At 41.2% G+C, this 25,840-nt stretch overlaps 4 protein-coding genes across 5 annotated transcripts; 3 read left to right on the top strand and 1 right to left on the bottom strand.

Moving 5' to 3' along the window:
* The first annotated feature begins 3,004 nt into the window (after window positions 1-3,004).
* Window positions 3,005-11,239, top strand: kel (Kell metallo-endopeptidase (Kell blood group)). The gene is made up of 18 exons (XM_033640747.2): window positions 3,005-3,223; window positions 4,685-4,982; window positions 5,068-5,367; window positions 5,463-5,584; window positions 6,758-6,916; window positions 7,019-7,090; window positions 7,200-7,388; window positions 7,568-7,728; window positions 7,820-7,937; window positions 8,030-8,125; window positions 8,220-8,318; window positions 8,404-8,481; window positions 8,595-8,701; window positions 8,778-8,867; window positions 8,959-9,026; window positions 10,375-10,535; window positions 10,611-10,700; window positions 10,789-11,239. The coding sequence occupies exons 1-18, from the start codon at window positions 3,149-3,151 to the stop codon at window positions 10,933-10,935; spliced, it is 2,430 nt and encodes an 809-aa protein (XP_033496638.1). The 5' UTR covers window positions 3,005-3,148; the 3' UTR covers window positions 10,936-11,239.
* A 144-nt stretch (window positions 11,240-11,383) lies between these two features.
* On the top strand, window positions 11,384-14,909 carry LOC117265923 (uncharacterized). The gene is made up of 3 exons (XM_033640748.2): window positions 11,384-11,758; window positions 13,410-13,702; window positions 13,930-14,909. The coding sequence occupies exons 1-3, from the start codon at window positions 11,512-11,514 to the stop codon at window positions 14,416-14,418; spliced, it is 1,029 nt and encodes a 342-aa protein (XP_033496639.1). The 5' UTR covers window positions 11,384-11,511; the 3' UTR covers window positions 14,419-14,909.
* Window positions 14,910-15,030: 121 nt separating this feature from the next.
* On the bottom strand, window positions 15,031-17,418 carry emg1 (EMG1 N1-specific pseudouridine methyltransferase). Its single transcript, XM_033640749.2, has 5 exons — window positions 17,251-17,418; window positions 17,011-17,112; window positions 15,604-15,745; window positions 15,264-15,469; window positions 15,031-15,181 (listed from the first exon to the last, which is right to left on the bottom strand). Exons 1-5 carry the CDS (start codon window positions 17,398-17,400, stop codon window positions 15,068-15,070), a joined length of 714 nt encoding a protein of 237 aa, XP_033496640.1. The 5' UTR covers window positions 17,401-17,418; the 3' UTR covers window positions 15,031-15,067.
* Window positions 17,419-17,627: 209 nt separating this feature from the next.
* Window positions 17,628-25,840, top strand: nop2 (NOP2 nucleolar protein homolog (yeast)). 2 transcript variants are annotated; one of them, XM_033639777.2, is made up of 16 exons: window positions 17,628-17,738; window positions 19,299-19,426; window positions 19,568-19,610; window positions 19,688-19,752; window positions 19,945-20,270; window positions 20,537-20,765; window positions 20,991-21,190; window positions 21,863-21,952; window positions 22,386-22,473; window positions 22,600-22,740; window positions 23,015-23,154; window positions 23,256-23,345; window positions 24,527-24,649; window positions 24,751-24,848; window positions 24,932-25,068; window positions 25,162-25,840. In XM_033639777.2, exons 2-16 carry the CDS (start codon window positions 19,321-19,323, stop codon window positions 25,545-25,547), a joined length of 2,262 nt encoding a protein of 753 aa, XP_033495668.2. In that variant the 5' UTR covers window positions 17,628-17,738; window positions 19,299-19,320; the 3' UTR covers window positions 25,548-25,840. The 2 variants fall into 2 exon arrangements, with proteins under 2 accessions (XP_033495668.2, XP_033495669.2); XM_033639778.2 differs by having other exon boundaries at window positions 17,634-17,738; window positions 19,312-19,426.

Here is a 25,840-nt window from a genome sequence, read left to right on the forward strand (position 1 = left end):
TTTGTATTTGTATCAGTAAAGATCAACATTTCTTTTTCATTTTTTTTTTTGAAGGGTTTCTTGTTTAATTTATATGATTTAATTAATCACAATTAAAGATTAACCCTTATATACCAGTTTTGATCGTATACCACTAACTGCTTTTTGAAAAAATACACTATGATTCAATATTCTAAAAGCAAAATTGACTTTGATTATTATTAGTATCATCAGTTGACCCAAGTAGAAGAAGAAGAAATCATTTTGCACTTGTCCTGTGCATTTGACCCTAACTATGTAAGAGCAGTGGTGCTATGGCAGACCCTCTGTGCTGTCATCAGCACAATTTATGTCCCCATGTGATAAAATCCACCATCCCCCCTGATTTTTTTTTACAACTTGAGTACTGACTATAACTATTTTGTGTTATCTGGGTCCACGACTGAAACGACTACCATCTTGTTCTTGGCCAGGTGTTCATGGGAGACACCGTTGTCAGGCTGATGTTACCAGCTAACATTAGCTAACTTTGGCTACTGTTTTCTACCTAATGTTACGAGGTTAATCGATCCCAGAGGTCTGAGGTTTTGGATCCACATCTGCTGCTGTTTCTCAGTTACTTTTTAAAAATACTTCTCCCCTTTACGTCCTACTGTATACGGGACATAAATTGGCTCTTGTTTTTCCCCAAGTTTTATTGATTGGAACGGCTGTAAGCAGCGCAAATCAAAGGCATTGGTGCAGTGTTGGTAGACTTTGCCTCCAGCTGCCTTCAATCTGGACAGAGCACCAGTGTAATACATCATATGCAAAGACACTATCATGGCTGTGCACTCTCTAAAAACATGTTTACATATTGTCTAATCTCTGTTTGTCTAGCTGTTTGCTTTTCAATAAATAAATTGTCTTGATATGACTTAATTCTTATGTTTGGTCTCTTGTCCACCTGATAAATATTTGTCATATATTAAATTAATATCTGTCCCTTTAGCTCCTTAATGCTCCACTATGTGCAACAGCTAGTCCCTAACTGTGTTGTTCTGCTGTTTGCTGCTGAGCAGGTAGTGAATAGTAGGTTTTTAGAGCAAAACACATCATTAGAGCAAAGACAGTAAAGCAAAACAGTAAAATTGTGGGCTGGACAGTGAAACAATGAGCTGAAGCTCACTGTAAAGCTCTGTGAAGATAAAGAAAGCTGCAGATTCAGGTCATAATTGTAGGTTCATCACTACCAGACACCTTATATTGTGCTTCCCCTACCTACAGTTAGGCCAACACCAAAGAAACACCATATGAGAAGGAACTTGTAGGCCTACAATATTTTTAGCATTTGGGCTTTTGTTATAATTAGACATGAACACTGAGTAAAAAGTTCAATAACACAGTTTTGTGGGAAACATTCATCATTAAATTGAGGATGATTCAGTCCTAAGTTTCTTATAGGAGCCGGAGTCTGGTCATTATTGTACACATCAAGTGTAGATATTTCACAGTTGGTATATACAGACACAGATACCTCACATGAATGATGTTTGATTGTCCATAGTTTTCGTATGTGTGGTCCACTGGGAGCAGTGTTGGATGTATAGTCTGACAGCACAGCGGGTGAAGCAGCCAGTCACTGAACGAGCTGCCCAGTGCTGACAAAGTGTCCTGCATGGGGTGGGACATGTTGACCATAAGGGATGATAGCTTGGCTAGCATTCTCCTTTCTCCCACCACGTCCAGCGGGTCAAGAGAGCGCCCCAGGACACAGCTGGCCTTCTTTGTCAGTCTGTTGAGTCTCTTCCTGTCAGCTGTCGAGATGGAGGTACTTCATACCTAACCAGTAATATACATTTTAATACACTACCTAAAGAAAGCTTTGATGGCTGGGACATTTGCAGTATTTGCGAAGCCAGATATGGTGGTGAAAATGTTACCAAGACGACCGAATATTGGATCGTGGCCTCATTGAAGACAGGGAAGCATTTATTTGCACTGGCTGTACTGACATATAGACTAACCTTCTATACAGAGAGCATAAATGAAATTAAGCCTGTGTGAATTAGTTATAAGAAGAGATATTCATGAAGGTTCCTATTTTTTAACATTAAATTTATACAAAATAATTTAAACATACTGCAAGTGGGCAAAGGAAGGAGAAGGAAGATAATGAATCTGCTGTACCTGAACCCCTCCTTTAATAAAAACATGTTTAAACTGTTGTTTGTATTAAATCTCTGCATTTAATCCATTAGACCTATACTGAAATAACAACAGAATGTGGTTTAAGTGTCCCAGTTTGCCAGTAAAGGTGTCCCAGACAATAACTCCTGGAAAATGTGGTGTGTTTGAGTAAGAGTCATCCATCCTGTGTTACGTGTTTCTCTCTTTTTTCTTCTGTGTAGCATTCTAGAGCTCTAAAGCTATTTAAAATAGTGTCATGAGAGGGGCTGAGACAGTTAGATCATAATTAAAACTGACACAGAAGGTAAATTATCTGAAAGTGTCCCACTTTAGCAGTATTCACACTATAATGTTTGAGTTCTGGACGATATATGAAATAGGGTATGCACTGAATAGTCACCAAAAAGTTGCAAACAATTAGAGTTAGTCACTGGTCGGCCTCCATGTGACGTCTATGAAACGTGTTTCACTGAGCTACACTGATACATGACCTCCAGGATGCCAAACAGCTGTATCAGTTGTTAACAGCCATGTGTTGCACTGATAATGACGACAGCGGACATGCGTGCGTGTGCATCTGAGAGTGTTTACTCTCCAGGAAGTGCTTGCCCTCATTTAATGCCATGTAACAATTCATAAGCAAAACCAATTTGTTGGCCTCCACTTACCAGCTGAGACCTTTTCCTTTTCTGTAAGCCTTTAACCCTGCAGACAGGAAGGAAAGAAAAACACAAGTTAGAGTCCACATGTTGAGTTCTGCCATGGTTCAAAAACAAAACATCCAGACATAGTTCCCAGAGCAGAACCATAGTCTTTGGCTAATTATGTGTGCTCTGGAGAAGAGAGTGAGACCTAGCCAGCAGAGTTGTTTTTATCAGAGTGTCATATGAGGAAAGAAGTGAGTGACGAAGAGAGATAGAGAGCTGTGATGACAGCTGTCTGACGGATGGACAGCAGGAGGAGGGAGCCCCTGTGAAACATCACATGTACAACACAGAGGATGCAAAAACGCAGGAGAAACACAGAGCAACACATCCATCTACTAAGAATGAGTGAAACTCCCATACAGCTTGAGGTAAGACCTTTTAAAAAACACTAAAAGTTGGCCATGTTATTATGAAGCTGTGTTTACACAGTAATGAAAAGTGTTTTTTGTTGTTGTTGTTGCTGGAAACTGGAGCAGAGCCATGTGTGTTCCTGGGCGATATTATTTAGATTGTGTGGTTTCGTGCGGTCTGCAATGTGCTCAAATTATTTTTGCCACAATATAAAATGATGTTGTTCTTATCAGCATTTTCTGGTGACTTTGGAAGACTTCAGACAGAAAACATACTGTACATAGACAAGCTGCGAGTCAGTGCTGGTGATATTAACCTGAGCTATGAGTTAACTGAACTGTTAAGTACATGTCACTGGAGTTATTTAAGTATTTATTTATGCCATTTAAGCTAATGTTACAGTTGCTCTGATTAAAACTTGGTGGTGAGATCAGAAACTCTGTGTGGTTGTTTTTTGAGGAAATACTGAGAGGCTTCTAGGTGTGGTGCAGAACAGTGGAAATGACTCAATCTGTGATCAAAAATTAACAATGGATGATCAGGGGCTTCTGGGATACTACACATCAGTGTTAGGTCTTGTGGAGTGTTTCGGGCCAAGTTCTATAAAAGATCAGATAAAAGAGACAGGACATGAGACATGACGAGCTGATGACCACACTCATGTACACAAAATTTGTCTTCCTCAACACGTTTTCTTTCTCACCTAAGTTTTTACTAACTTTTTGCAAAGCTATAAATAGAAGAGCACAACATCAACACAAGCAATAATAGAATAGAATACAAACTAAAAATATACAGTAACAGCAATTGGCTTGTAAATGTTTCAATATTTATCTTCTAATTAGGCATTTATTTAGCTGGCGTCATGTCCCATATAAATGTTCCCATTTTTTTAAGTTCTTTTAAAATTGTATTCTCTTTCATTTTCAAAACACTTGTAAACTTTTCCATGACGAGAATGCCTTCGACAATTTCCAGCCAATGTTTCTGTTTCAGAGCATCTACATTAAACCAATGTATAGCTAATATATAGCTTCCTTACTTGCTACACGTAAGACTTAAATCAAGTAAATATCTCCTCTCATCACAACACTCTATCCTGATAAAAAAAATACTCACAACTTAGATTGATTTTTATGCTCAACTTACATGATAATCAAGGAACAGACACATAATTTGAGGTAGCCAACAACCCGCTTTTATACATTCAAAGAACTTCTATAAAAAAATGAATTGCTTGGCAACCAGATCAGGCGTCTAATTGAGACAGGCCTTTATTTGTCAAAATGTGTAGCCACACCGAGCTAGTCAAAGGGCTTGGTGTTTAATTGGGACTAAGGCTTTTAATTGAAGTTTTACTGTATGTATGTATATCAGTCACTACTGAGTAAATAGGCTACATCAGCAGGGGAAAAATCCCCAAAATATTGTGTTTAGTTCTGTACAGTTACACTGTCGTTCCACTTGCTCACTTCCAGCCTCAGTTATCAATCCAGCCATCATCACAGCAAGAACCTGAGAGGGGGCTGCGGCCTCCACCTCTGTTTCAGCTACCACTCCCCACCCAAGATCCCCATCAACAAAGCCAGTTCCAGCCTGAGCTGCAGCTGTCAGAGCCTAACCCCGAAAACCAGCGGCAAGCAGAGCCAGAGTGGATAAACTGTCGAAGGCTGCTCCTCTTCTTTTATGGGTTCTTATTTTGTGGTTCTGTTTGGGGACTTATTTACCATATGCACCGTAATCTTCAAAACCGAAGCAATAACCAGACAGACAAAGGTAGGCCTCCAGAGAAACACAACGTGACACCATGAATTCAGGATTTGATGTTTTGTCTCAACTCTTGTTGTACTCTTCCCTGTAGTGACTCCATGTCTCTCCTCGGCCTGTCAGTTGGCCTCAGCCCGTCTGTCCATGTCTGCTGATCCCTTCACGCAGCCTTGTGATTACTTCTTGTTCACATGTGGATCTGACAGACTTTCACTGGACAGTGGGGGGAGGCAGAGAGGTCAGGGCATCCCTGGACATCCACAGAACCTGAAGGGAAAGGCTGTGTGGCCGGACAGGATCAGACAGAGTACAGAGAGAGAAGACAGAGGAGTGAGAGAGGAGAATATGCTGGACAGAAAAACCATGCTGCTGCAGTATCTCAAGGAGATTTTGGGTAGTATTCTGCAACCAAAATATCCTCTAACATATTTCTGCATCATTATATCAATGTATTCTCTGAATCGTGTTTTTGTTGTTCCTTTTTTGAAGAATCAAACGACAGTCCGGGTAGTACAGCTGTGCAGAAGGCCAGAGCATTTTACCATTCCTGTTTGGACACCAGATCTATACAGACCGCTGGAGCAGAGCCCTTCCTCACACTCATCCAGAAAGTGAGATAATTACTTGGTTTTAAAATGTGGGCCTTTGGCTGATAAATCCCAAAAGACAGGTTGTTAAATACCATGTTCCCTTATCACTTCTCTTTAAAGGGATACTGTAAATGAACTGTGGTAAACTTCCTTCCATTTTACCAGCGCCAAGATCTCCCTGCTCATTTCCCAGCACTGGATAACATGCTCCGCGGTTTTAGCTTGAACTGCAGATTGTACTTAACATTTTCATACACACAAAGAGTATAGATGCGTATTGAAAGAGAGACCCGCTCCTCTTTCTCTCAAACTGTAAAATTAGGCAGCACCAGTGGTGTAGTGGAGGGTATACTCAGGTATACGGGGTATACCCACTTCTTTTTCTATCCAGTGACAGTATACCCACCTATCAGCTAAACAGCCATTAGGAGAGTATGCCCACTTCCTCATCTGTAACCTACCTATCTACCTAGTACACCCACCTCATCAACTACCACTACACCACTGGGCAGCACTGACCAATTATTTATAGGTGCTATTACTGTATTGCCTATTTCTCGCCTCAAATGTCTTCAGAAACACATTTTAGTGCACTGTTTGGCTGTCATATGAGAATCTGTGAACAGGAAGTGGTATCAAGTGGTAACAAACGGCTGAAAAAACTGAAATAAAATGGTAAAACTAGTTAGTGCTGATCAAATATGAATCAAGAGTGTTGCTGCATTGCCGATTTCTTGCCTCAAATATTTTCAGAAACATATTTTACCTCACTGGTTTACTGTAATTCGAGATCATTTGTTACCAGCCAAGTGAAATACTGTTTCTTGTGTCAAAATGGACAAACGTCACCTACCAGCCAGAGCATTTATTGGTCCAATGCGCCATAGTACATTCTGGTAATTGATGGTTTTCCTTCCCCTTGTAGCACCAATTTCAAGGGAATTTGCATCTTTCTACTACATTGACAACCCAGTTTTGTGAAAAGACCATGTTTCCAGCAGTGACATATTGCTTTAAACATCAGTATACATGAAACTGTCTGTTGAACTTGGCATCCCAGGCAACAAAGGACACAAAGAAAAGCTGCACCCTACCACTATCATAGCAAGATTTTTAGCCATGCTTGAGGTATGGCTCAATCATGCTGTCTATAATGATTGTGTAATATCTCTCTCTCTGTCTGTCTGTGTGCAGCTGGGAGGCTGGGCAGTATCTGGCCAGTGGAATCAGACTGAATTCAACTCTACCCTGAGCCTGCTCATGAGAGATTACGCCACCTTTCCATTCTTCAACCTCTATGTGGGCAAAGACCCAAATGAAATTACCCGCAGGACAACAAAACGATACATACAGGTCAGTCTCCATTAAGATCATTTGACATGCTGGTGGGAGCACTGCCATAGCAACGTAGGATTTGTCTTATTGCTTTAACTCAAGTCTCCTCTCTGTCAACAGATTGATCAGCCAGATCTGTTGATCCCGATTGAATGGAACAGCAAGACAATGAAGTCTCACGCTAAAACTCAGGTTGGTGACTTAGCCAGACCACTATTGATTCAAGAGATGTCTTTTTTTATGAGTAAACAATATTCATCCATCCCAGTAATGCATTCCTTTATCATTCTCATTCATCCAGACGCTACGTCCCTTCTTGGCATCGTGTGAGGAGTACCTGGCACTGTTGGGGGCCCCGGCCAGCAGGAGCATGATCCACGTGGGCACGTTCATCTCTCTGTCCTCTGAGCTCGCTGTGGCTGCAACACCTCTGCAGTATCGCCTGTCAAAAGGGCAGCTCTATCAGCGCATGACAATCAGAGAGCTACAGGTACAAGGAGAGCAGGATGATGGGTCACTATACACACATAGGCTGTATTCAAACTGCCTACTATGCTAGCAGTGCGTGGTGATTAACGCTAGTCGGTAGTATGTAGTAGGCGGTTTCAAATACCGCCACACTGAATCAGTTGTTACTGATTGATTTTCTTCACATGTATTTACCCACAGAGCCAGGCCCCTGCCATTGATTGGCTGGGCTGTCTGCAGGCCGTTTTCCATCCGCTGCCTCTCGTTGAAGATGATCACGTACTTCTGCATAACTTACCCTACATTGTGCAAATGTCCCGCGTCATTAGCAAATGGCTGAACAGGCACGAGCTGAGCACCAGGTATTGTAAGTGGCACAAAACATCCCACAATCAAATATGGATAGATTTTTCCTTTTTTTTACCTTGTGCTGTCACATTTCACTCCACTCAGCGGCCCCGTTCACACTTTCATGGTCCTCAATCTGCTGCACACCCTGATGCCTGCTCTCGACAGCAGGTTTTCTGAAACAGAGAGGAATTTGTCTGTGGCTCTGGGCAACACTGAAGGAGTGAGTCAAACAAAGCAAATGTACTTTTTAAAAAGATGATACCTGTGAGCTTGTTTGTTTAATCACATCTTCATTATGGGTCTCTTCATCAGGTAGCTCCTCGCTGGGAACAGTGTTTGTTAGAAACTGAGAGAGGATTTGATTCAGTCCTTACACACCTTCTCAGTGAAAGGACAGCACACAGAGAGGTGAGTAGCCATTATGGGGCTTTGGGACTTAATGAATTTCGTAGCAATCCAATTTTAAAGCTGATATGTATTTAAGATTTTCATTGTTCAACAGGCAGAGGAAATTATTCAAAATATCTTTTCCTCCTTCAAGTCCAAATTACATAAACTCAAGTGGACGAATCAGACGTCTCTCCAGACTGTCATGAAAAAGGTAATAAGTGAAGCATGAATTGTTTTTGTACTTCCTGAAACTACTTTTGTTGATTTGATATTAATAAAGGCCTGTCTTCCTCCAGGTTCAGTCTTTAATTCCAAGACTTTGGACAATGAAAGAGATGTCAAGTGAGGCTGAGCTTGACCTGCTTTTTTCCAAGGTATATTACAGACCTCTGCTGGCTCTAGCAGATTATTAACCTCTTTCCAGCTGAGATTATCTTGAGTTAAATCCATCTGAACTCATTTAACACAACTTTTGTTTTGATTCCAGGTTACTGTCAGCACACAGAGCTTCTTCTACAACTACTTACAGCTCCTGTCCTTGTGGCAAAAAAGACGCAGTAAACTCTTGACTGAGCAGACTGAAGCAGCTGATATGTAAGTGTCTGCCTCTATTCTTGAAGTTGAGAGTCGATATGAATGTTTTGAACATGTGTTTAATCTTTTCTTTTAGTCTGGCTGCCACACCGTTCCTCCTCGGTAATGAGCTCCTATTTCCCATGGGAATGTTCGTCCCTCCTCTCTTCCATCCCACCTATCCAAGGTAATGTGTCGTGATTTTAACTATTAAAGTGTGTTCATACGATACTTATTACTGAACATTACAGTACACTCTTTGTTTTATTTCTTAACAGGGCAATGAATTATGGTGTAATAGGTTTCCTTATAGCCAAAGATGTCCTCCACCTGCTTCTGCCTGATAGTAAGAGAAGCTCACATTTGTTCTGTTTGGGTTACGTACACAGTTGATCCCCTTAACAGGACAATTCACCCCAAAAACAAAAGTATTTTTTCAATTACCTGTAGTGCTATTTATCAGTCTAGATTAACCCACAAACATTTGAAAAACTCAACAGCAGTGTCTTTTTCCATTAATCATTACCTGGTCACTCAAGATAATCCGCAGACCTTGTTGTGAGCTTTTTCACGTAGGAACTATTTTCTCTCTATCATACTACACCCACCAACAGTATCACTGCGCAGAAGGAAGCGTGCATCTACTCATGGATAAGAGGCTTGTGCTCTTGACAGCGCAAGATGTAAATGTTAATGGCGTCCTCCTTGCCTGAGTGGAAACGTTACCTACCTCAGTGGTGCTAGGTGAGCTAGAGGTAAATGCACTCTTCTTTCTGCGTGGTGATATGGTTGGTCGATGTAGTTCAATGAAGACTGAGTGTATTTGAGTCCCACCCCCACCAACATGGTAAAGAATCCATAACTCATTTATTACAAGCTGCTGAACCAGAAAAAAATGAGCTTTTAAGCAATAAGACGTGAGACATCAGCAGGAAAATATGGAAAAACCTCACTCTACGAATACATGCAGCGAGCACTTTGCTATTTGGTCAGACAAACTGTAGAGGGTGAAGCTAACTAAGCTATGTAAGGCCTGCTTTTGATCGTTGATGGGCTTAAATGATGGTGATGATCTCACCTAGTGATTCGATCAAATAGTTGTAAATATCAAAGTATGTCATTTCTGGCCATTCAGTGGGATCATCTCACCAAGATTAGTAAGGTAAGAAGGAACACGGCGATGAACTGACAACATGCTGATATCAAATGTTTTTAGCTAGCTACCGCTATTTTGTTAGCTTTTAATCCTTGGTTGTATATTGCGGCGCCGATAGTTTCCCCCTCCAGCGAGCACGATTTTGCTCCGTCTTCAAAGAGAGAAAAAAGTTCCTCTATGAAGCTGATCACAAACAAGGTCTGTGGATTACCTTGAGTAACTGGGTAATGATTTCTGGAAAAAGACATTGCTGTTGAGTTTTTTAAATGTATTTTTAAGCCGAGTGCCATTTAGTTCAATTATATCCGAGAGAAGGCAGGCATCTCTACAGCCAATATCGCCAACACACGGCAACTGACACCAAAACAATCTAGACAGAGTAACAGCACTCATGTTAAGAGAAAAAAATATGTATATTTGATTTTGGGGTGAACTGTCCCTTTAATAAACTGTTTTTCAGATGTTAAAACTGCCTTCTTTACACTCTACTGTCAGATGATTTAACAAGCTTCATATCAATCTCTGTGTTGTGCTTCAGTTTACTCTCAAAGTGAGACGGTGCGTGCTGTGGGGGAATGTGTGTGGGCTCACTACCTCACTGTGACAGAAAAAGCAGGCCGAGGTGGAGTGTTTTCTCTCTCAGCGGCTCAGCAGCAGGAGGTGTGGGTGCAGTACTCTGCACTGCAGATAGCATTGCAGGTGAGCAGTCATCTTCTGGCTTCAGTCATCTGTGTGTGCAACACTGAGCTCATACATCCACATTTTTATCCTCAGGCATATCGTCAGAGTCTAAAGAACCATCCGAGTGACACCTCCATCTCAGGACTATCACACACTCATCTGTTTCTCTCATCTTTTTCTCAGGTAGCGTGCTTTTATTATCAGGTTACCATTGTCATCTCCTTTTCTCTCTGCTATTGCTCTAACGTGTTTTATTATAACCCTTTTCCAGGTTAACTGTGACTCAGACCCATACAGTGAATTCATGCCCTTGGAGCCCTCCTTCTTGATCACAGTGATTTGTGCCAAATCTGACCTGTGTCCTACAAGCCTGCAGTGCCTCAACAAAACACAGCAGCATTCATTACAAACCTGCTGAGTACACTCCTCTGGAGACCAGCAGGCTTTGTTTTTTAGAGTTGTTAATTGTTATGGATTGTCTGGCCAAACTATCCACTTGGTGCTGTAGAAATTGAGCACACTGTGAATGTTTACAAACTGTTGTTACAGGGATAGTTTATTATACCAGACGTTTATGGTAAGAGTACTGACAGTAAGTACAGATAAAAACACTGACATTTTTTGTATAAGTAGCTGTTAAGAGATGTTTGGATTTCCATAGACTGCACAAGCTGTTACATATGCTTGTAACTGAAATAAACATTTGAAAACGTTTCATTTCACTGATCTACATTATTACTTTGTCCACTGCCATGGTAAAAAAAAAAAAAAAAAAAAAAAAAAAAAAAAACACCCATTAATTTTAATTTTAAACGTCTGTCTCCTAGGTGATGTTAACAATCACCTCCAACAGCTACTAAAGAGTTGTTATATTTTCAAAGAAATCACACACTTACTGTTTGATAATCAGGCCATATGTGTCTGTCAGACTCCAACAATTAGCTGGGCAGTTTTTAGATTTCCATCTGAAACATAAAATAGGCTAACAGCGAAAATGCGGAGGAAAGACACCGTCAAAACAGCCTCACCCAAGGGCGCCACCGAAAATGCTAATAGACACAGTAACGTTAAAGCAAGAGAAAATACACCGTCAAAGGTGACCAAGCTAACAAGGAGACCTTACAAAACTCTGACCGGGTTAGGCCTCGGAAAAGCTGGAGTAAAGCGTTTGGGCCGGCTGTTGAAACGGGCCATCCAGGACCAAGTGGAGTCCACCGGGAGGGGGAAAGCCTCTTTGCCAAGTAAGTAACGGTTACGGCCATTTTAGCTAGCAGCTAGTTAGCTAACAGCTAGTTAGCTAGCAGCTAGTTAGCTAGCAGCTAGTTAGCAGGTAGCTAACTTTAGCTAGCCACTTAAAGCAGTATTTACAGCTAGCTAAACTTAAGGATACTTCAAGTTACAAGTTTATTTATTTATTTATTTTTTATCTTATCTAGTCTTTTATCATATTTTTAACTCGCTTCAGTCAGCATTTAACCAAATGTTAGCTTGTGAGGAAAACAAAAGGAGACCTCGAGTTTCTGGACTTTACATGGCAGATGAGCTGTTATTGGGAAATTTTGACAGTGAAATATTTACACATTTTTAAATCAAAGAAAATTAGGAAAATATATGAAATATTCACTGTCTGTGCATGTTTTTATTTAATATTATTATTGTAGAACTTTACAAATTAAATACAGAGGACATGCCCTTGGTGTACTCAAGTGTCAGCCCTTAGTGATAATCAGGGTTTTTTTTTTTTTTAAGATTATTTTTTGGGGTATTTTGCCTTTAATGGACAGGACAGATTGAAATGGGGTGAGAGAGAGAGAGAGAGAGAGAGAGAGAGAGAGAGTGGGGGTTGACATGCAGCAAAGGGCTGCAAGCTGGAGTTGAACGTGCAACCGCTGCAGCGAGGCATCGCCTCTGTACATGGGGCGCCGGCACTATCCACTATGCTACCGACGCCCCAACACAGCCTGTCTTCTCTGGGCAGCCAGGTCTGCCTGTGTCTGCCAGTCTCTATGGCCAGGCTGTGATCATTGAGTCTGTACATAGTCAGTATCTTTCTCAGTTTCTGATCTGTCACAGCGGTCAGTAGCTTGCAATTGTGTACTGTCTGTTTAGGGCCAAATCGCATTTGGGTTTGTTTTGTTTTTTTAAGTTAAGTTAAGTTTATTCATTTTATTAATCCCCCTGAGGGGAAATTCAATGTTTTCAATGTTTGCTTGTCAATTACACACAGTTCTGAAAGACACACACATGCACAAACAGGACCTATACATGCACAATTGGAGAGATGTCAGAGTGAGGGGGCTGCCCTTTGGTCAGGCGCCTCAAGCGGTTGGGGGTTCAGTGCCTTGCTCAAGGGCATCTCGGCAGTGCCCAGGAGGTGGCACCTCTCCAGCCACCAGTCCACGCTCCATATTTTGGTCCGGACGGGGACTCGAACAGGCGACCCTCCGGTTCCCAACCCAAGTCCCTATGGACTGAGCTACTGCTGCCCCCAATATGTGGTAGATGTCCAATAGTTGATGTTGTTTTCTTTTTCTTTAGCTATAACTTGGTTTGGCTGGATTGTGTGAGGGTTGTCCTGAGGCCTTGTGCTGTTAGAGGAGGGGAGAAAGGTGCTCTTATATTGTTAATGTTTACTCATGTCAATTTGCTGTTCTCTAAGAAAAGTTGTCATTGCCATGTTATAGTCTTGCTTTATATAGCTTTGGAGAAAAATTCAAATTTTTATGCCATCAATGTCAATCTCCCCACATGGTGTCAAACATTATATTGAATATCAGTATTTTTCAAAATCTTATGTCAAGGTTAGAAATTCCAGTGTTGTGACATTTATTCTTATATCTCCTTTTTTGTACCATGTCACACAACCTTCTTTTGTCTTTATTGATCTTTCAGAGACTCCTTTTCGCCTTTTCAAGTATCAGATTCAAACTAAGATCGACAATGCACCCAAGACAAACAGTGCAAAGCCGACCCCAGCCGATGTGCGCCACCTCATCCTCAATGTGGTTTCCCAGTGCAGACACCGAGGTGGTATCTCCATGGCGGAGCTTAAGCAGGCGCTGGCCGCTGGAGGCTATGATGTTACCAAGAACAACAGGCGGGTGAACGCAGTGACTCAAAGGCTGGTTAACAATGACACACTTATACGGACTACTAGGAGTGTCACATTCAGACTCAACAATAAGGTAAAAGAACTTTTGCCCATATGATTTGATAACACGTTTGCTCCTAAATTGGGCTGAACGACAAACATATATTTTATTGGGATGTGGCCAAAAGTGGAACATACTTGAAAGTTTCAATCCATTTAGTGCAGCAGTTTTCTTTCCTGTGTGATGCTATACAACAGGTTTGTCTTGTCAGCAATAATTCAGTATTTCCTGGAATTCACTGTTTTGTTTTGTTTTTAAAGAAAAATCAGAAACAGCCTGAAACAAAGCAAGTGAGGACAAGCACTGTGAAATCTCCAAAACCAAAAGGAGATCCTGAGCAGAGAAAAAACACCAGCAGATCTCCCAAAGGAGCAGAAAAGTCACAGAGACCAGCCAGAAAGAGTACCCAACCAAAAGGCAAGATCAGCCGAACAACCAAATTACACAAACGAACAGGAGAGACTCTCAAACCAGCAGCCACATCGCACAAACCACAAGGCAAGACCCGTAAACCAGCAGCCAAATCACACAAACAAATAGGAGAGACCCTCAAACCAGCAGTCACATCGCACAAACCAGACGGCAAAACTCATAAACCAGCAGCCAAATCCCACAAACCAAGAAAGAAGACACCCAAAGCAAAAGGAAAATCGCCGAAGCCAGCAGGGAATAAACGCAGATCTGCAACGAGCCAAGCAGCACAGGTTCGCAAGGCACCAAGGAAGGCTCACAGGGCCCGGAGACGTTGACCAAAGCAAACCCGACATCCATATAAATTTTCCCAGAAAAGACAGCCACCCAGACGGAGCCAGCGTCGGGTTGCCAGGAGAAGAGCTTACTACTATTAGCATTTAGAGTAGTACATGGTGAGCTTAATAAACTCAAACCTTTGCAGCAACTGGATATTGTATATTCTCTTTTGATGCATCAGCTGAGTTGAAAATGGGTTTTCTGATGACTTATTTTCATTTTACACTTTGGATCCATGTTCCCAGGGAAATAATGTACCTTGCAAAAAAGTAGGCTCATCTCATAGTATTTAGTCTCCACTGTGTATTTCACTCTTCTAAGTCTATATGAAAGAAAACCACTCTTCATTTTTTGAGATGTTTTAATGTAACTGTATTGATTGATAATCCAAAACCCAGTAATTGGTGCAATTCATAAAAATATAAAAACATGCTTCTACATGAAAAGGAAATAGAAATCTTTTTATATTCCACATGGTAGCCAAACACCATCAAATAGGTATACACATACAGTGTATAACAGGACACGTCTGTAGTTCATGTGGCAGCACTAGTGAAATGGACATCATATCCATTCCTAGTCCATTAAAAAAGTCAATGTACTCTGCTGTCTCTGTCGAGTCAACACCAATAGTTTATTGACTGTCTGTCACAGGACACCCCAGACTTCCTCGAAGGCAGAGCATATCTTGGCACAGGTCAGTGCCCCAGAGAGGGGGTAGTTACTGATGGAGACCGTCTTCTCTGTGTAGTCCACATTCACCTAATAAAGACAAAGAGATCAGTAACACAGATATTTGATTCTTAAAGCAGTGAATCAGCTGCCATCTAAAGCCTTTTCTCACCGCTCCGTGTGCAAAAGCTCCAATCACCACTGCAGCCGGTCCCTCTGGCACCAAAGTCCGGGGACAGACGGCCTCCCCAGCAGAGAAGGAGGTGGAAATGCGGGGGCAGCCGGGAGGCAGGTGGTCAGACACAGGGTTTTTAATCATCCTCAGAAGCTTCTGAGGACCATCAGCGGCCCTGACACTCAGCTTGTGCAGCAGCTGAACTAAAGTAGAGGAGAGGAAGGAATAATTAGGATATCAACTGAAGAGGAGTTTACAACATGAAACCACAGCATAGAAAAACTCAACATATATATATGCAGTTTATACACAGAAAGCAATTTAACACATAATTTACCCATGAGGCCACAGAAACGAGTGAAGGTTCTTGGGATGCGGGTCTGTGGGTTGATCTCTATTAAGGCATTTTTCTCTGTGTGGATGTAAACCTGCAGCAGGCCTGCCCTGTTCAGTGGACTGTCCATCAGCATGAGCAGACACTGGCACAAGGAAATGAGATGTTTAATTTTTTAAATATGAACACAGTCACAGGAGATGGACCAATATGGTTTTTGAAGCCTATTTTCAGACATGCTTGATGGGTCAAGTATTTGTAAAATGCGACACTGATTCACCGCTACTATTTTTTTGTTTATTTGAGTTTTTATTCTGTGGGAAAAAAAACAAAAAACAAAAAAAAAAAACAGTTCTACGAATACACAAATACTGGCATTAAAATGTAATTCATATCAGTACTGCTTTAAAGAGCTGATATGGATTGCACCACTGACTCACTGTCTACAAATATCATTGTAGACAATTACATACATACTCCAATCAGCCAAAACATTAAAACCACTAGCAGGTGGATAGAATAACATTGATCCTTTGGTCACAATACAATATTCTGCTGGGAAACCTTAGGTCCTGACATTCCTGTGGATGCCACTTGATGCCACAAATGTGACAAAGAGCTCGAGGCTTCAACCTCGCTTCCCAATTCCCTAGATCCCAATGTGATCAAGCATCCGTGGGGCATGTTGGTACCCCGCCTCACAACCTACAAGACTCAAAGGATCCACCAGCAGCACCCTGCTGCCAGACATCACAGGACACCCCCAGGGTCACAGCCATGTCTGATCCAAAAAGGCCCCACTATAGATTGCTCATGTGACAGATGCTCGATCAGACTGGGATTTGGGGAATTTGGAGGCCAAGTCGTGCCTTGAGCCCTTTGTCACGTTCTTTGGGCCATTCCTGAACAGTTTCTATGGTGACTGCATGGTGTATTTTTCCGCTGGAGGGTCACTGCCATAAGAGATTGCTGTAGCCATGAGGGAGGCACTTGGTCTGTGATGGTGGAGTACGGCAGGTGGCAAGGTTCAAGGTTTCACAGCAGAACACTGCATTGTAACAAGATAATTTGTTTTTCACTTCACCAGCCACCAGTGTTAATGTTCTGGCTTACCAGTGTACATATACATAGTAGTCAGATAATAATGTTTACCTTGTTTACCTTTGTTGCCCTTGTTTTTAAGTGTTAAATCCATTTCTCTGCATGTACATTGAGAGTAACGAAAATCACAGTCCAGCTCCTTGTCCTGAATGTGTACACACTTACTGGAGCTGATTCTGACAAGCCCCATTTCTGACCTCTAAAACTCTTTTACAGTGATGCAAATAATATGAACTAAAACGAAATAACACTTCTCTGTATCTATCAGTCATGACAGACACAAGTTGTACACACTACATGAGTGCTTACCTGATGTGTGATGTCTGGTCTTATATGTCCTGGATTTCTTCCACTTTTGACAATAATATTTTTGTGTTGGTCACAGTTTAACAGCTCAAAGGTTTTTCCGACCTGTAAAATACAAAACATGCACTTATTTCATTAGTTAGCCCCAGTTTAAATGTATAATTACTGATGTCACTTCCACTTGCAGCAGTCAGGGGGCTGCGTCACAACAACACACACACACACGCGACCCTGAGGCTTTACCTTCACTGTTTCTAACGAGGCTCCCTCCAGAATAACAACCAGTCTCCTCTCTGCCATACGGTCGTGCAGGCTGCGGAGGTGTTTCGCTGGTTTAGGCTCATATTCGTCCAAATGTTCAAGACCACGCTTCTTCTCATTAGGAGCCGCCATGACGCCTTCGGATGGACTGTCGCGGAATGTGTACGTCACGGCAGAAGTGCGCGTTCACAAGCGGGTGCTGATAGCAAGTGTCTACTTTGCGCCTTTTAACATAGCAAACAACATTTTATGTACAATAATAATGAAATAACGTTTCGTTATTTTATATATGTACAAAAACCGTAACCTCCTGAGCGGTTTCTGTGTATGCGCTCGCGTGTTCGCCACCATCGTTACGTCACTGACGCGCGCCGGATGCACTTCTACAACGTGTTGAAGGAAAATTCACGTGTGGGTATTTTATCCTCCACCGTACAGTTAAAAGTTGGATAACAGGAGCAGATTTTTCGGTGAGTATGTGGAGACTTTATGCTGCGTTAGGCAAAGACTCAGTCAGTCTGTCTGTGTCAACAACCGAGGTCTTGATTTGAGCTTGTAAACACGACATGGGGAGTTTGGTCAACTAATGTTAATTTACTGTGTGGCTGCTCGTTGCACTTTATTCTGTCATTACTCTGTCACTGCAAACGTGCAGAAGCGTTTGAAGGCCTTATAATTTAATATTTAGGGTAGCTATATCTCCAGGAATTTAATTTTGGATCCATTGAAATACCATAAAGAAAGTAGAAAGTAAAAATATGTATCTGTGGTAATCAGAGTGAAGTGCGAGACCATTTTCTCTTGCATATGGCCTCCCTCTTGATCACTTTTAAAGATGACTATGGAAATGTTTTTGTCAGATGATTATAGCAGGCCACATGTGACATGTCTCTGACAGTTGGTCTGCACACCTGTTTAACCAGAGCTCAGTCACCACTTTCTAGATTCCTTTTAATAATTTAATGGCTACAGAGCTCAGGTTTTAGCAATTTCTTTATTTGACTGTCTTTGATTACTAATAAATATCTGTCCCCTGTCATTCTGCTTCCCATAATGACTGCGGTCAAAAGACCTGCATATTTGTGTTTACAGGATTATTATATGGAAGCTCATATATCCTAATGAAACTCTCAATATAAGTTTATAAAGGTCAACAGCCTTAAGTTAAACACACATCAGAGGAAAATTAGGATATAGTTCATGTCCAATAAAAGAAAAGGTCACAAACATTTCTCAGTTTATCAAAATATGTATCCTCTATTTTTTGTGCCTTTTTACAGTTTAGGACAACATGTTACAATCCCTGATACACATAGTTGTGCCCATGAGTGGGAGTAATAGTGCTGTCTTAGCCCAAAACCTTTAAGCTGCAGGTTATAGAGATAGCTTAACACTGATCATATTTTTGGGGGGTTAGTGGTCAGCATTTTGACCTGACAAAAATTCAAGTAGGATAAAAACACTGTCTCTATTAAACCTATGTGGCATGGATTAAATGTGTCTGCGATATTTCTGTTATGGTGGTCAGATTAGTCCCAAGTAAATCCCTTAAACAATCCCTTAAACATTATCATTTAACTAAATTAAGTTCAGTACAGCATGCTGTGACTTAACTCTAAGTATGTGTAGGTATGTTGTGTGCTTCTCTAAGCACATGAGTCCCATTGCTCACCCCTGAGCAAGAATGATGTTCTCTATTGACCAATAGATGGACTGCTGTTTCCAGCTCCACCTTTTAGTATCAGATCAGTGTGCTAGGTACCTCTACAGAGGGTTGACAGAAAAAGGGGACGAAAAGAAATGGGTTTGTTGTTACCATCTGCAACTTTTGACAATGGAAATGCAAAAATAACCGTTCTAATGTGTACTGAACTGACCGGAATGGCACTGGACTGCTTGGTAGAAACTGGGCTTTACAGCACAACATGGGCTAAAGACAGCACCAACAGTGGCATCTGCTCATAAACAATGACATTGTTATAATGCACTGGCCTTAAAAAGATGACACATTATTTCCCTTTGCTTTTCAGGGTGTCTGTGTAGATCGGAGTCATGGGTCGGAAGTTGGATCCCACCAACAAGGTGAAGAGAGGGCCGGGGAAAAAATCCAGGAAGCAGCAAGGAGCAGAGACTGAGTTGGCCAAGTTTATAACTGATGGTGATTATTGTGTCCTTTTTCTATCAGCTGTTTGTAAAGACACACATTCACTCTGGAAATTTAAAGTTTACGAACCACTTGTTCATTTTGCTGACTGCATCATTATGCCTTGTTTCTCACAATGTTTGTTTTTGTTTGCAGAGGAAACTGAATCAAAACGTCTGTCGAGGAGAGGCAGGCAAAGGTAAGAGGTAGTCTGAATACAATATGAAATAATATTACTGTGTTTACAAGTTGCTCATTCATATTGTCATTTTACAGAGCTGCAAAAAGAGTCCAGAATCTGAAAAAGCCGAAAGGCGCTGCTGAGGAAAAGCCCAAGAAAGGTAAACACAGCAGTGTGAATGTGGCTGTGATGTTTTTTGTATACACACATGCAGATGGTTACTACCCAGCACCTGCAAAGAAAACAAAAAACGTTAAATGTGTGTGTCTGAATTGTTGCTGCTAGAGTAGTTATTTTTTTAAGTTGTAGAATGTGTACTTGGTGTTTATCTTCTGTTTATTTTTCTGTAAAGGATTCACTGATGAGAACAGCAAATGGTTGAAACCAGCGAAGAGGAAGCGCAAACTTGAAGAAGCTGAAAGTAAGGATGACAGTGATGAACACTGGGAGGAAGAGGAAGACGAGGAGGAGGAGGAAGAGCAGCAGCAGCCACAGAAGGGAGGAAAAGTCCAAGGAAAGAAGGGTGCCAAAGTAGAAATGAAAGAAGTGGAAGAGGACGACGATGATGAGGAAGACGACGAAAATGATGATGACGACGATGAAATGGTTGATGACTATGGTGCACTTGATGAAGAGAGTAGTGAGAAAGCAGCGGAAGAAGAAAGTGATGAAGAGGAAGTATGTAAAATGGTTCTCCTATAACTTTTTTTTATTTTCTTTTTTGAAGACTGGAAATTTTACTGAAATTTCGGTTCAGATGTAAAAATGTAATTTTTCCCCAAACTGCAAATTTGCTGATACAGTCCCTGATTTCTTTTTTATAGAGATGCCAAATTTCCTCCCACCTAACTGTTGATATGTCAGAAAAACTAATGTGACTAATGTGGTAAAATTAAAAGTCAGTATGATTTAGTAAGTTACTTTCCTTGTTTTCCCACATTCAGCTTCTTCCCATTGAGCGTGCAGCCAAGAAGGAGAAGAAGCTGAAGGAAACCATGGGTCTAGAAAGTGATGAAGATGACGACGATGATGAGGAAGATGACAAAGATGAAGACGATGATGATGAGGAACAGAAATCAGATGCTGACATGGATGAGGAAGACACAGTACAAGCAAACATAGATGAGATGGATACGTTTAGGCTACCTGGTGCGGAGGAAGCTGAGAAGGAAGGTGTGTGACTTACAGTTATTTTTGTAATATTGTTTTCATATTTTTATTGTCATTTCTTATTCAATTGTACAAGTAGTATATTTTCTCTGTTTATTATTACATCAAGGCAGATTTCTTGTATGTGAAAACCTACTTTTTTTTCTGATTAAGATTAATCTACTTTAAAGGAGGAAATGGAAATACATTTGCAAGAAGTCTAAATCCCTTTCTTATCTGCATTTTTAGGTGTTCTGCCTCTGGACCTGAAGACAATCTATCAGAGAATAAAAGACAACATTGATGTCCTTTGTAATTTCTCAACAAAAAGAGAGGAGGGGAAAGAGAGAGCAGAGTACATCTCTCTTCTGAAGAAGGATCTCTGTACTTATTACAGCTACAACATTTTCCTCATCGAGAAATTAATGGACATCTTCCCTCTCTCAGAGGTGGGTAATTTCTTTTCCCCCCTGTAGTGCTGAACAGAACACATTCTGATGTCCTTTTCAACATATTTGAATTGATTGATGTACACAGTTATAAAGTTTTAACACATGGCAGTTGTCAACACCTGATTGAGAGCTGGGTTTAGGGTCCCTGACACACCAAGGTGACGTCAGTCGTTGGTTTGTGTCGGGCCATCGGTGAGAATCTGTCACCCTAATTTTGCACTGTGTCCCTCACTGTTGGCACTCGTACTCCCTTTTCAGCAGTTTTTAGTTTGATTCAGCATGTTCAATCGGTGGTGGAGCCTGTAAGTGAGAGAAATCCCCTCCCTGTCAATGTGCTAACTGGCTAAATAGCGTCTTGTATCCGTCTTGACGGTCTTCTGGTCTTCCAGTTTCCTTCCATTTTTGAATGACGAATACAGACCACCGCTGCCTGGCTGCTGGTATTTAGTTATTTCCACTCACGCAAGTGCAGAATGTAGGTGCTCATTGGCCGTTAACTGTAGTCTGTGCGGTGTGTTCAAGTGCAACTTTCTGGCCAAGACACAGGCAACAGTACTCTGTCGTCATTAGTTCTTTGATGTGTCTGGGTCTTAAATGAGTTAACATTTTTGACTGTGCTGCTTTCTTTTTTTTCTATAATTAAAAATTTTTCTCCTTTCTTGTTTACAGCTGGTTGATTTCCTCGAGGCCAATGAAATTCACAGACCTGTCACTATTCGGACGAACACACTGAAAACAAGGAGGAGGGATCTTGCACAGGTAACTGCACGGCGTGGGGGAGACATTAAATGGCAAATGCAATATTTTCAAATTCAAAATTCCACATGTGCTTTGTATTATTTCTAGTTAGTCAACTCAATAAAAAGCACAAATGAAGTATAAATATACTGTAATGAATTTGTTTACAGGATTTAACGGCACTTTACATCAAGGAAATAACATTGATATATGAGTTCTACAAAAGCAGTTTGCAGAACAAAATTTACATTCACCATAGCCTTTTCAGAAAAAAAAGTGGCAGAAATAAAACTTCAGAATAAAAGAGAAATGTTTGGCTTTAGTTCGGAGTGTCATTAACCCATAAACCACCAAGGAAAACCCCTCACCAAAACACTTCACTGGTATTGTCTAATGTCAAATACTGCCTTCAAGTGCTCATGTGTCAGTGTGGTTTGTGTTTCTCCACGTTTAGGCCCTGATCAACAGAGGAGTGAACCTTGATCCGCTGGGGAAATGGTCTAAAGTGGGTTTGGTCATCTATGACTCCTCAGTACCTGTAGGTAAGTTTCAGCACCTTCACATCAAGGATCTGACTCGAGCTATTAAGGATCTTTTATTGAAGAATATCTGAGGCTGACTGTAGCCACACAAGCTTTAACTGTAATTCTTTACATGTTTTAAAACAGGTGCAACCCCAGAGTATCTCTCTGGTCAGTACATGCTGCAAGGAGCCTCCAGTTTTCTTCCTGTCATGGCGCTCTCTCCACAGGAGGGAGAGTTGGTGTTAGATATGAGCTCAGCTCCAGGAGGCAAGACCACCTATATTGGTAAGATGTGCTGCAGTTATACTTTGTGATACTTTGTTTTGGCACCACCACTGCATCCTGGGCTTGTGATTGGTTTACAGAAATACAAACAAGTCAGAGCATTTTCTCCTCTATAGCAGAACAATAACGTGTGCTTCCAGACCATTTTCTTGCACTTACACAGCGCTGTGTGGATAGGTCTGGCTACGCAAGACTGTTTCAGCTGCAATGTAGGCAAATACAAACTTTTCTCACATGCAAATGAACTCAGTTTATTTAAATGTTCCACCCTCAGCTCAGCTGATGAGAAACACGGGGATGATCGTGGCCAATGACGCCAACGCTGACAGGTTGAAGAGTGTGGTGGGCAACATCCACCGTCTGGGGGTCACCAACACTGTTGTTTGTAACTACGATGGAAGGCAGTTCCCAAAGGTAATGCTCATACATCTGTAGAGTAACATTATCTCTGTGGTTTACATTTACTTTATGTGGCTTTACAGAATGAACTAACCTGTTGAAAACTTTGCCTGCAGGTGATGGGTGGGTTCGATAGAGTGCTGCTCGATGCTCCATGCTCAGGAACTGGAGTCATCGCTAAAGATCCAGCTGTGAAGACCAGTAAGGTAAAACACCTTTCACTGTTTATGTATACGCTAATGACTGTATATAAAGATGGACAAAGCGTTTCTACTTCCCTCCACTATACAAAAAAATGAAGCCAAAACATCCCACATAAGGCCACTGCCATCTTGCGCTGGTGACATTGTTTGAAGCCGGACTGTGTGTTCCGATACCCATATTACCATACTATATACAGTAGTATGCCAGAAGAAGATTTAGTATGGCCCAATACATAGTATGTCAAATGCAGTATGCCAAAAATACCAGGATGTTCTACTACATTGGGATATATTTTGCAGTATGCAAGCCAGCATGCTCTTCTGGCTATTCTCAGTGCAGCGGAAAATACATTACATTGCCTGAGCTGCAAACAGATGACAGCTTAAGAGCTCGTTGACAGCTCTCAGAAGTCACAGTGATGGATGACAGTGTATTCAAGTGACTAATGACCAGGTGAATAGTAATAATAGGAATATTGATTGTTTAAATGAACAAAATAATCAAAAAGATGACCAACATTAAAAGGACATAGCTATAAAAATAACAATGACAGAGAAATGCATATGTAATTTAACTGTTGTGAATGTATGTTAGAATCTATTCAGTTATAACTTCAAAGTTAAACTACATGCATCCCAAAGTAACAACTGCAGAGCTCTGGGTTGACTTCCTTGTCTGGCGAGCTTGGTGAACAGCATTTTGTTTTATCTCCAAGGTAACGGATTTATGAGAAAGAGGGTCGACTGTGTTCGTACTTTTTAAGGGCAGTTGTAGTACATACTAAAAGTAAAAAGAAAAAGTATGTGATTTGGAATACACCCAGAATCTGCGCTGTATTGAACTCCTGCCATCTGACTAATGGCAGCAGCGCCATTGTTTGCAAGTGCTCGATTGGCACACACAGCTGTCAGTCATCACATTGAACCCCCTTTTTATAGCATCAAATTAAAACCAAACTTATAAGAAAAACAAACTATTAAACATACAACAGCATGATAAGAGCTACCTTTGTTAGTTTGGTCAATATTCTGTCTGCTAACATGGAGAAGGCAGTGTTTATGACCTATGTTGCAGGTATCAACATGTTTGGGTTTCCCTTTTGGGGAGCTGTCATGTCATCCATGCATATATATGCTCACTTTTGGTTTTAAACAGTTTTTAATGCTTTGTTATTTCCTGACAGGACGAGGCCGACATCCAGCGCTCCGCTCACTTACAGAAAGAACTGATTCTATCTGCCATCGACTCTGTGAATGCTGAGTCCCCTACGGGAGGATATCTGGTCTACTGCACATGTTCAATAATGGTACGTGTACTCTACAGGCAGCTAATTCATTTTTAGGTTTCCATGTTACTTGTGAGTATTTAGAAGAAGGGTTAGGCATTGATAAAAATGTGTTCCATCAGGTGGAGGAGAATGAATGGGTGGTGGACTACGCTTTGAAGAAAAGGAACGTCAAATTAGTTCCCACTGGACTTGACTTTGGCAAAGAAGGCTTCACCAGGTAAATAAGATAATTGCAGTATGTTTTTATTCTGTTGCAAATACTCTGACCTTCAACCCTTAATTTATTTTTCATTTTTTTAGATTCAGAGAACGTAGATTCCATCCAACTCTGCGACTGTCTCGCCGATTTTACCCTCATTCCCACAATATGGATGGGTTTTTTGTGGCCAAGCTGAAGAAATTCTCCAATGTAATTCCTACTGCACCCACAGGAAAAGGTAACACTTCCTCTTACGAGCACATGCCAACTTTCATCATGATAGTTACCCTGTTAAACGTGAACTCATCCTCTGCGTCTGTTATTTCTGTAGAGGAAGAAAGCGCAGATGCTCCCGAGGCGATGGCTGTTCCAGACTCTCCTGAAGAGAAACCATCCAAAAGTGACAAGGCTAAGAAGAGTGTCCCCGGCTTCAAGGGGAAAACCCAAGCCAATGGAACAGCAAACATCAAGCCAAAAGGCAAAAAGGACTCACCTACTGGACCAAAAAAGGCAAAGGTGGCCAAGATGGACGGAGAGACTGTGAAAGTGAAGACAGCTGATGAAATGAAAGCATCAAAGGCTGACAAAAAGGACAAGAGCAGATTTGAGAAGAAGCAGGGCAAAAAGAGAACAACACCCATGAAAGCAAAGAAGAGGATCGGAAAGAATAAATTCAAAAAGTTGAAGCACATGTTGGAAAAACAAGAAAAAGAATGAGGTGTGTACAGTGTGACAAATTGTACGACATAATGTAAGAGCTTTGTAGAGCTTCTTCACAAACCCAGATCAGCTAACAAGTGAGCAGCTGTACTGTGTGTCAGTCGGATATGGTTGTAATAACTGTGTACAAATGAATCAGACTGGTCAAAGATGTTCTCACTTAAGTTGGGTCCCCTGTTTTTTATTTGTATTACTGAATATTCATTATGTTTGTCTGTTGATTTAATTGAAGTGTGGGACAATTTCCATTAATCTGTGAAACATAATAAATCTTTTAAGATGTCTTGTCA

This window comes from Epinephelus lanceolatus, chromosome 10 (assembly GCF_041903045.1).
Source record: "Epinephelus lanceolatus isolate andai-2023 chromosome 10, ASM4190304v1, whole genome shotgun sequence".
Taxonomy (NCBI): Eukaryota; Metazoa; Chordata; class Actinopteri; order Perciformes; family Serranidae; genus Epinephelus; species Epinephelus lanceolatus.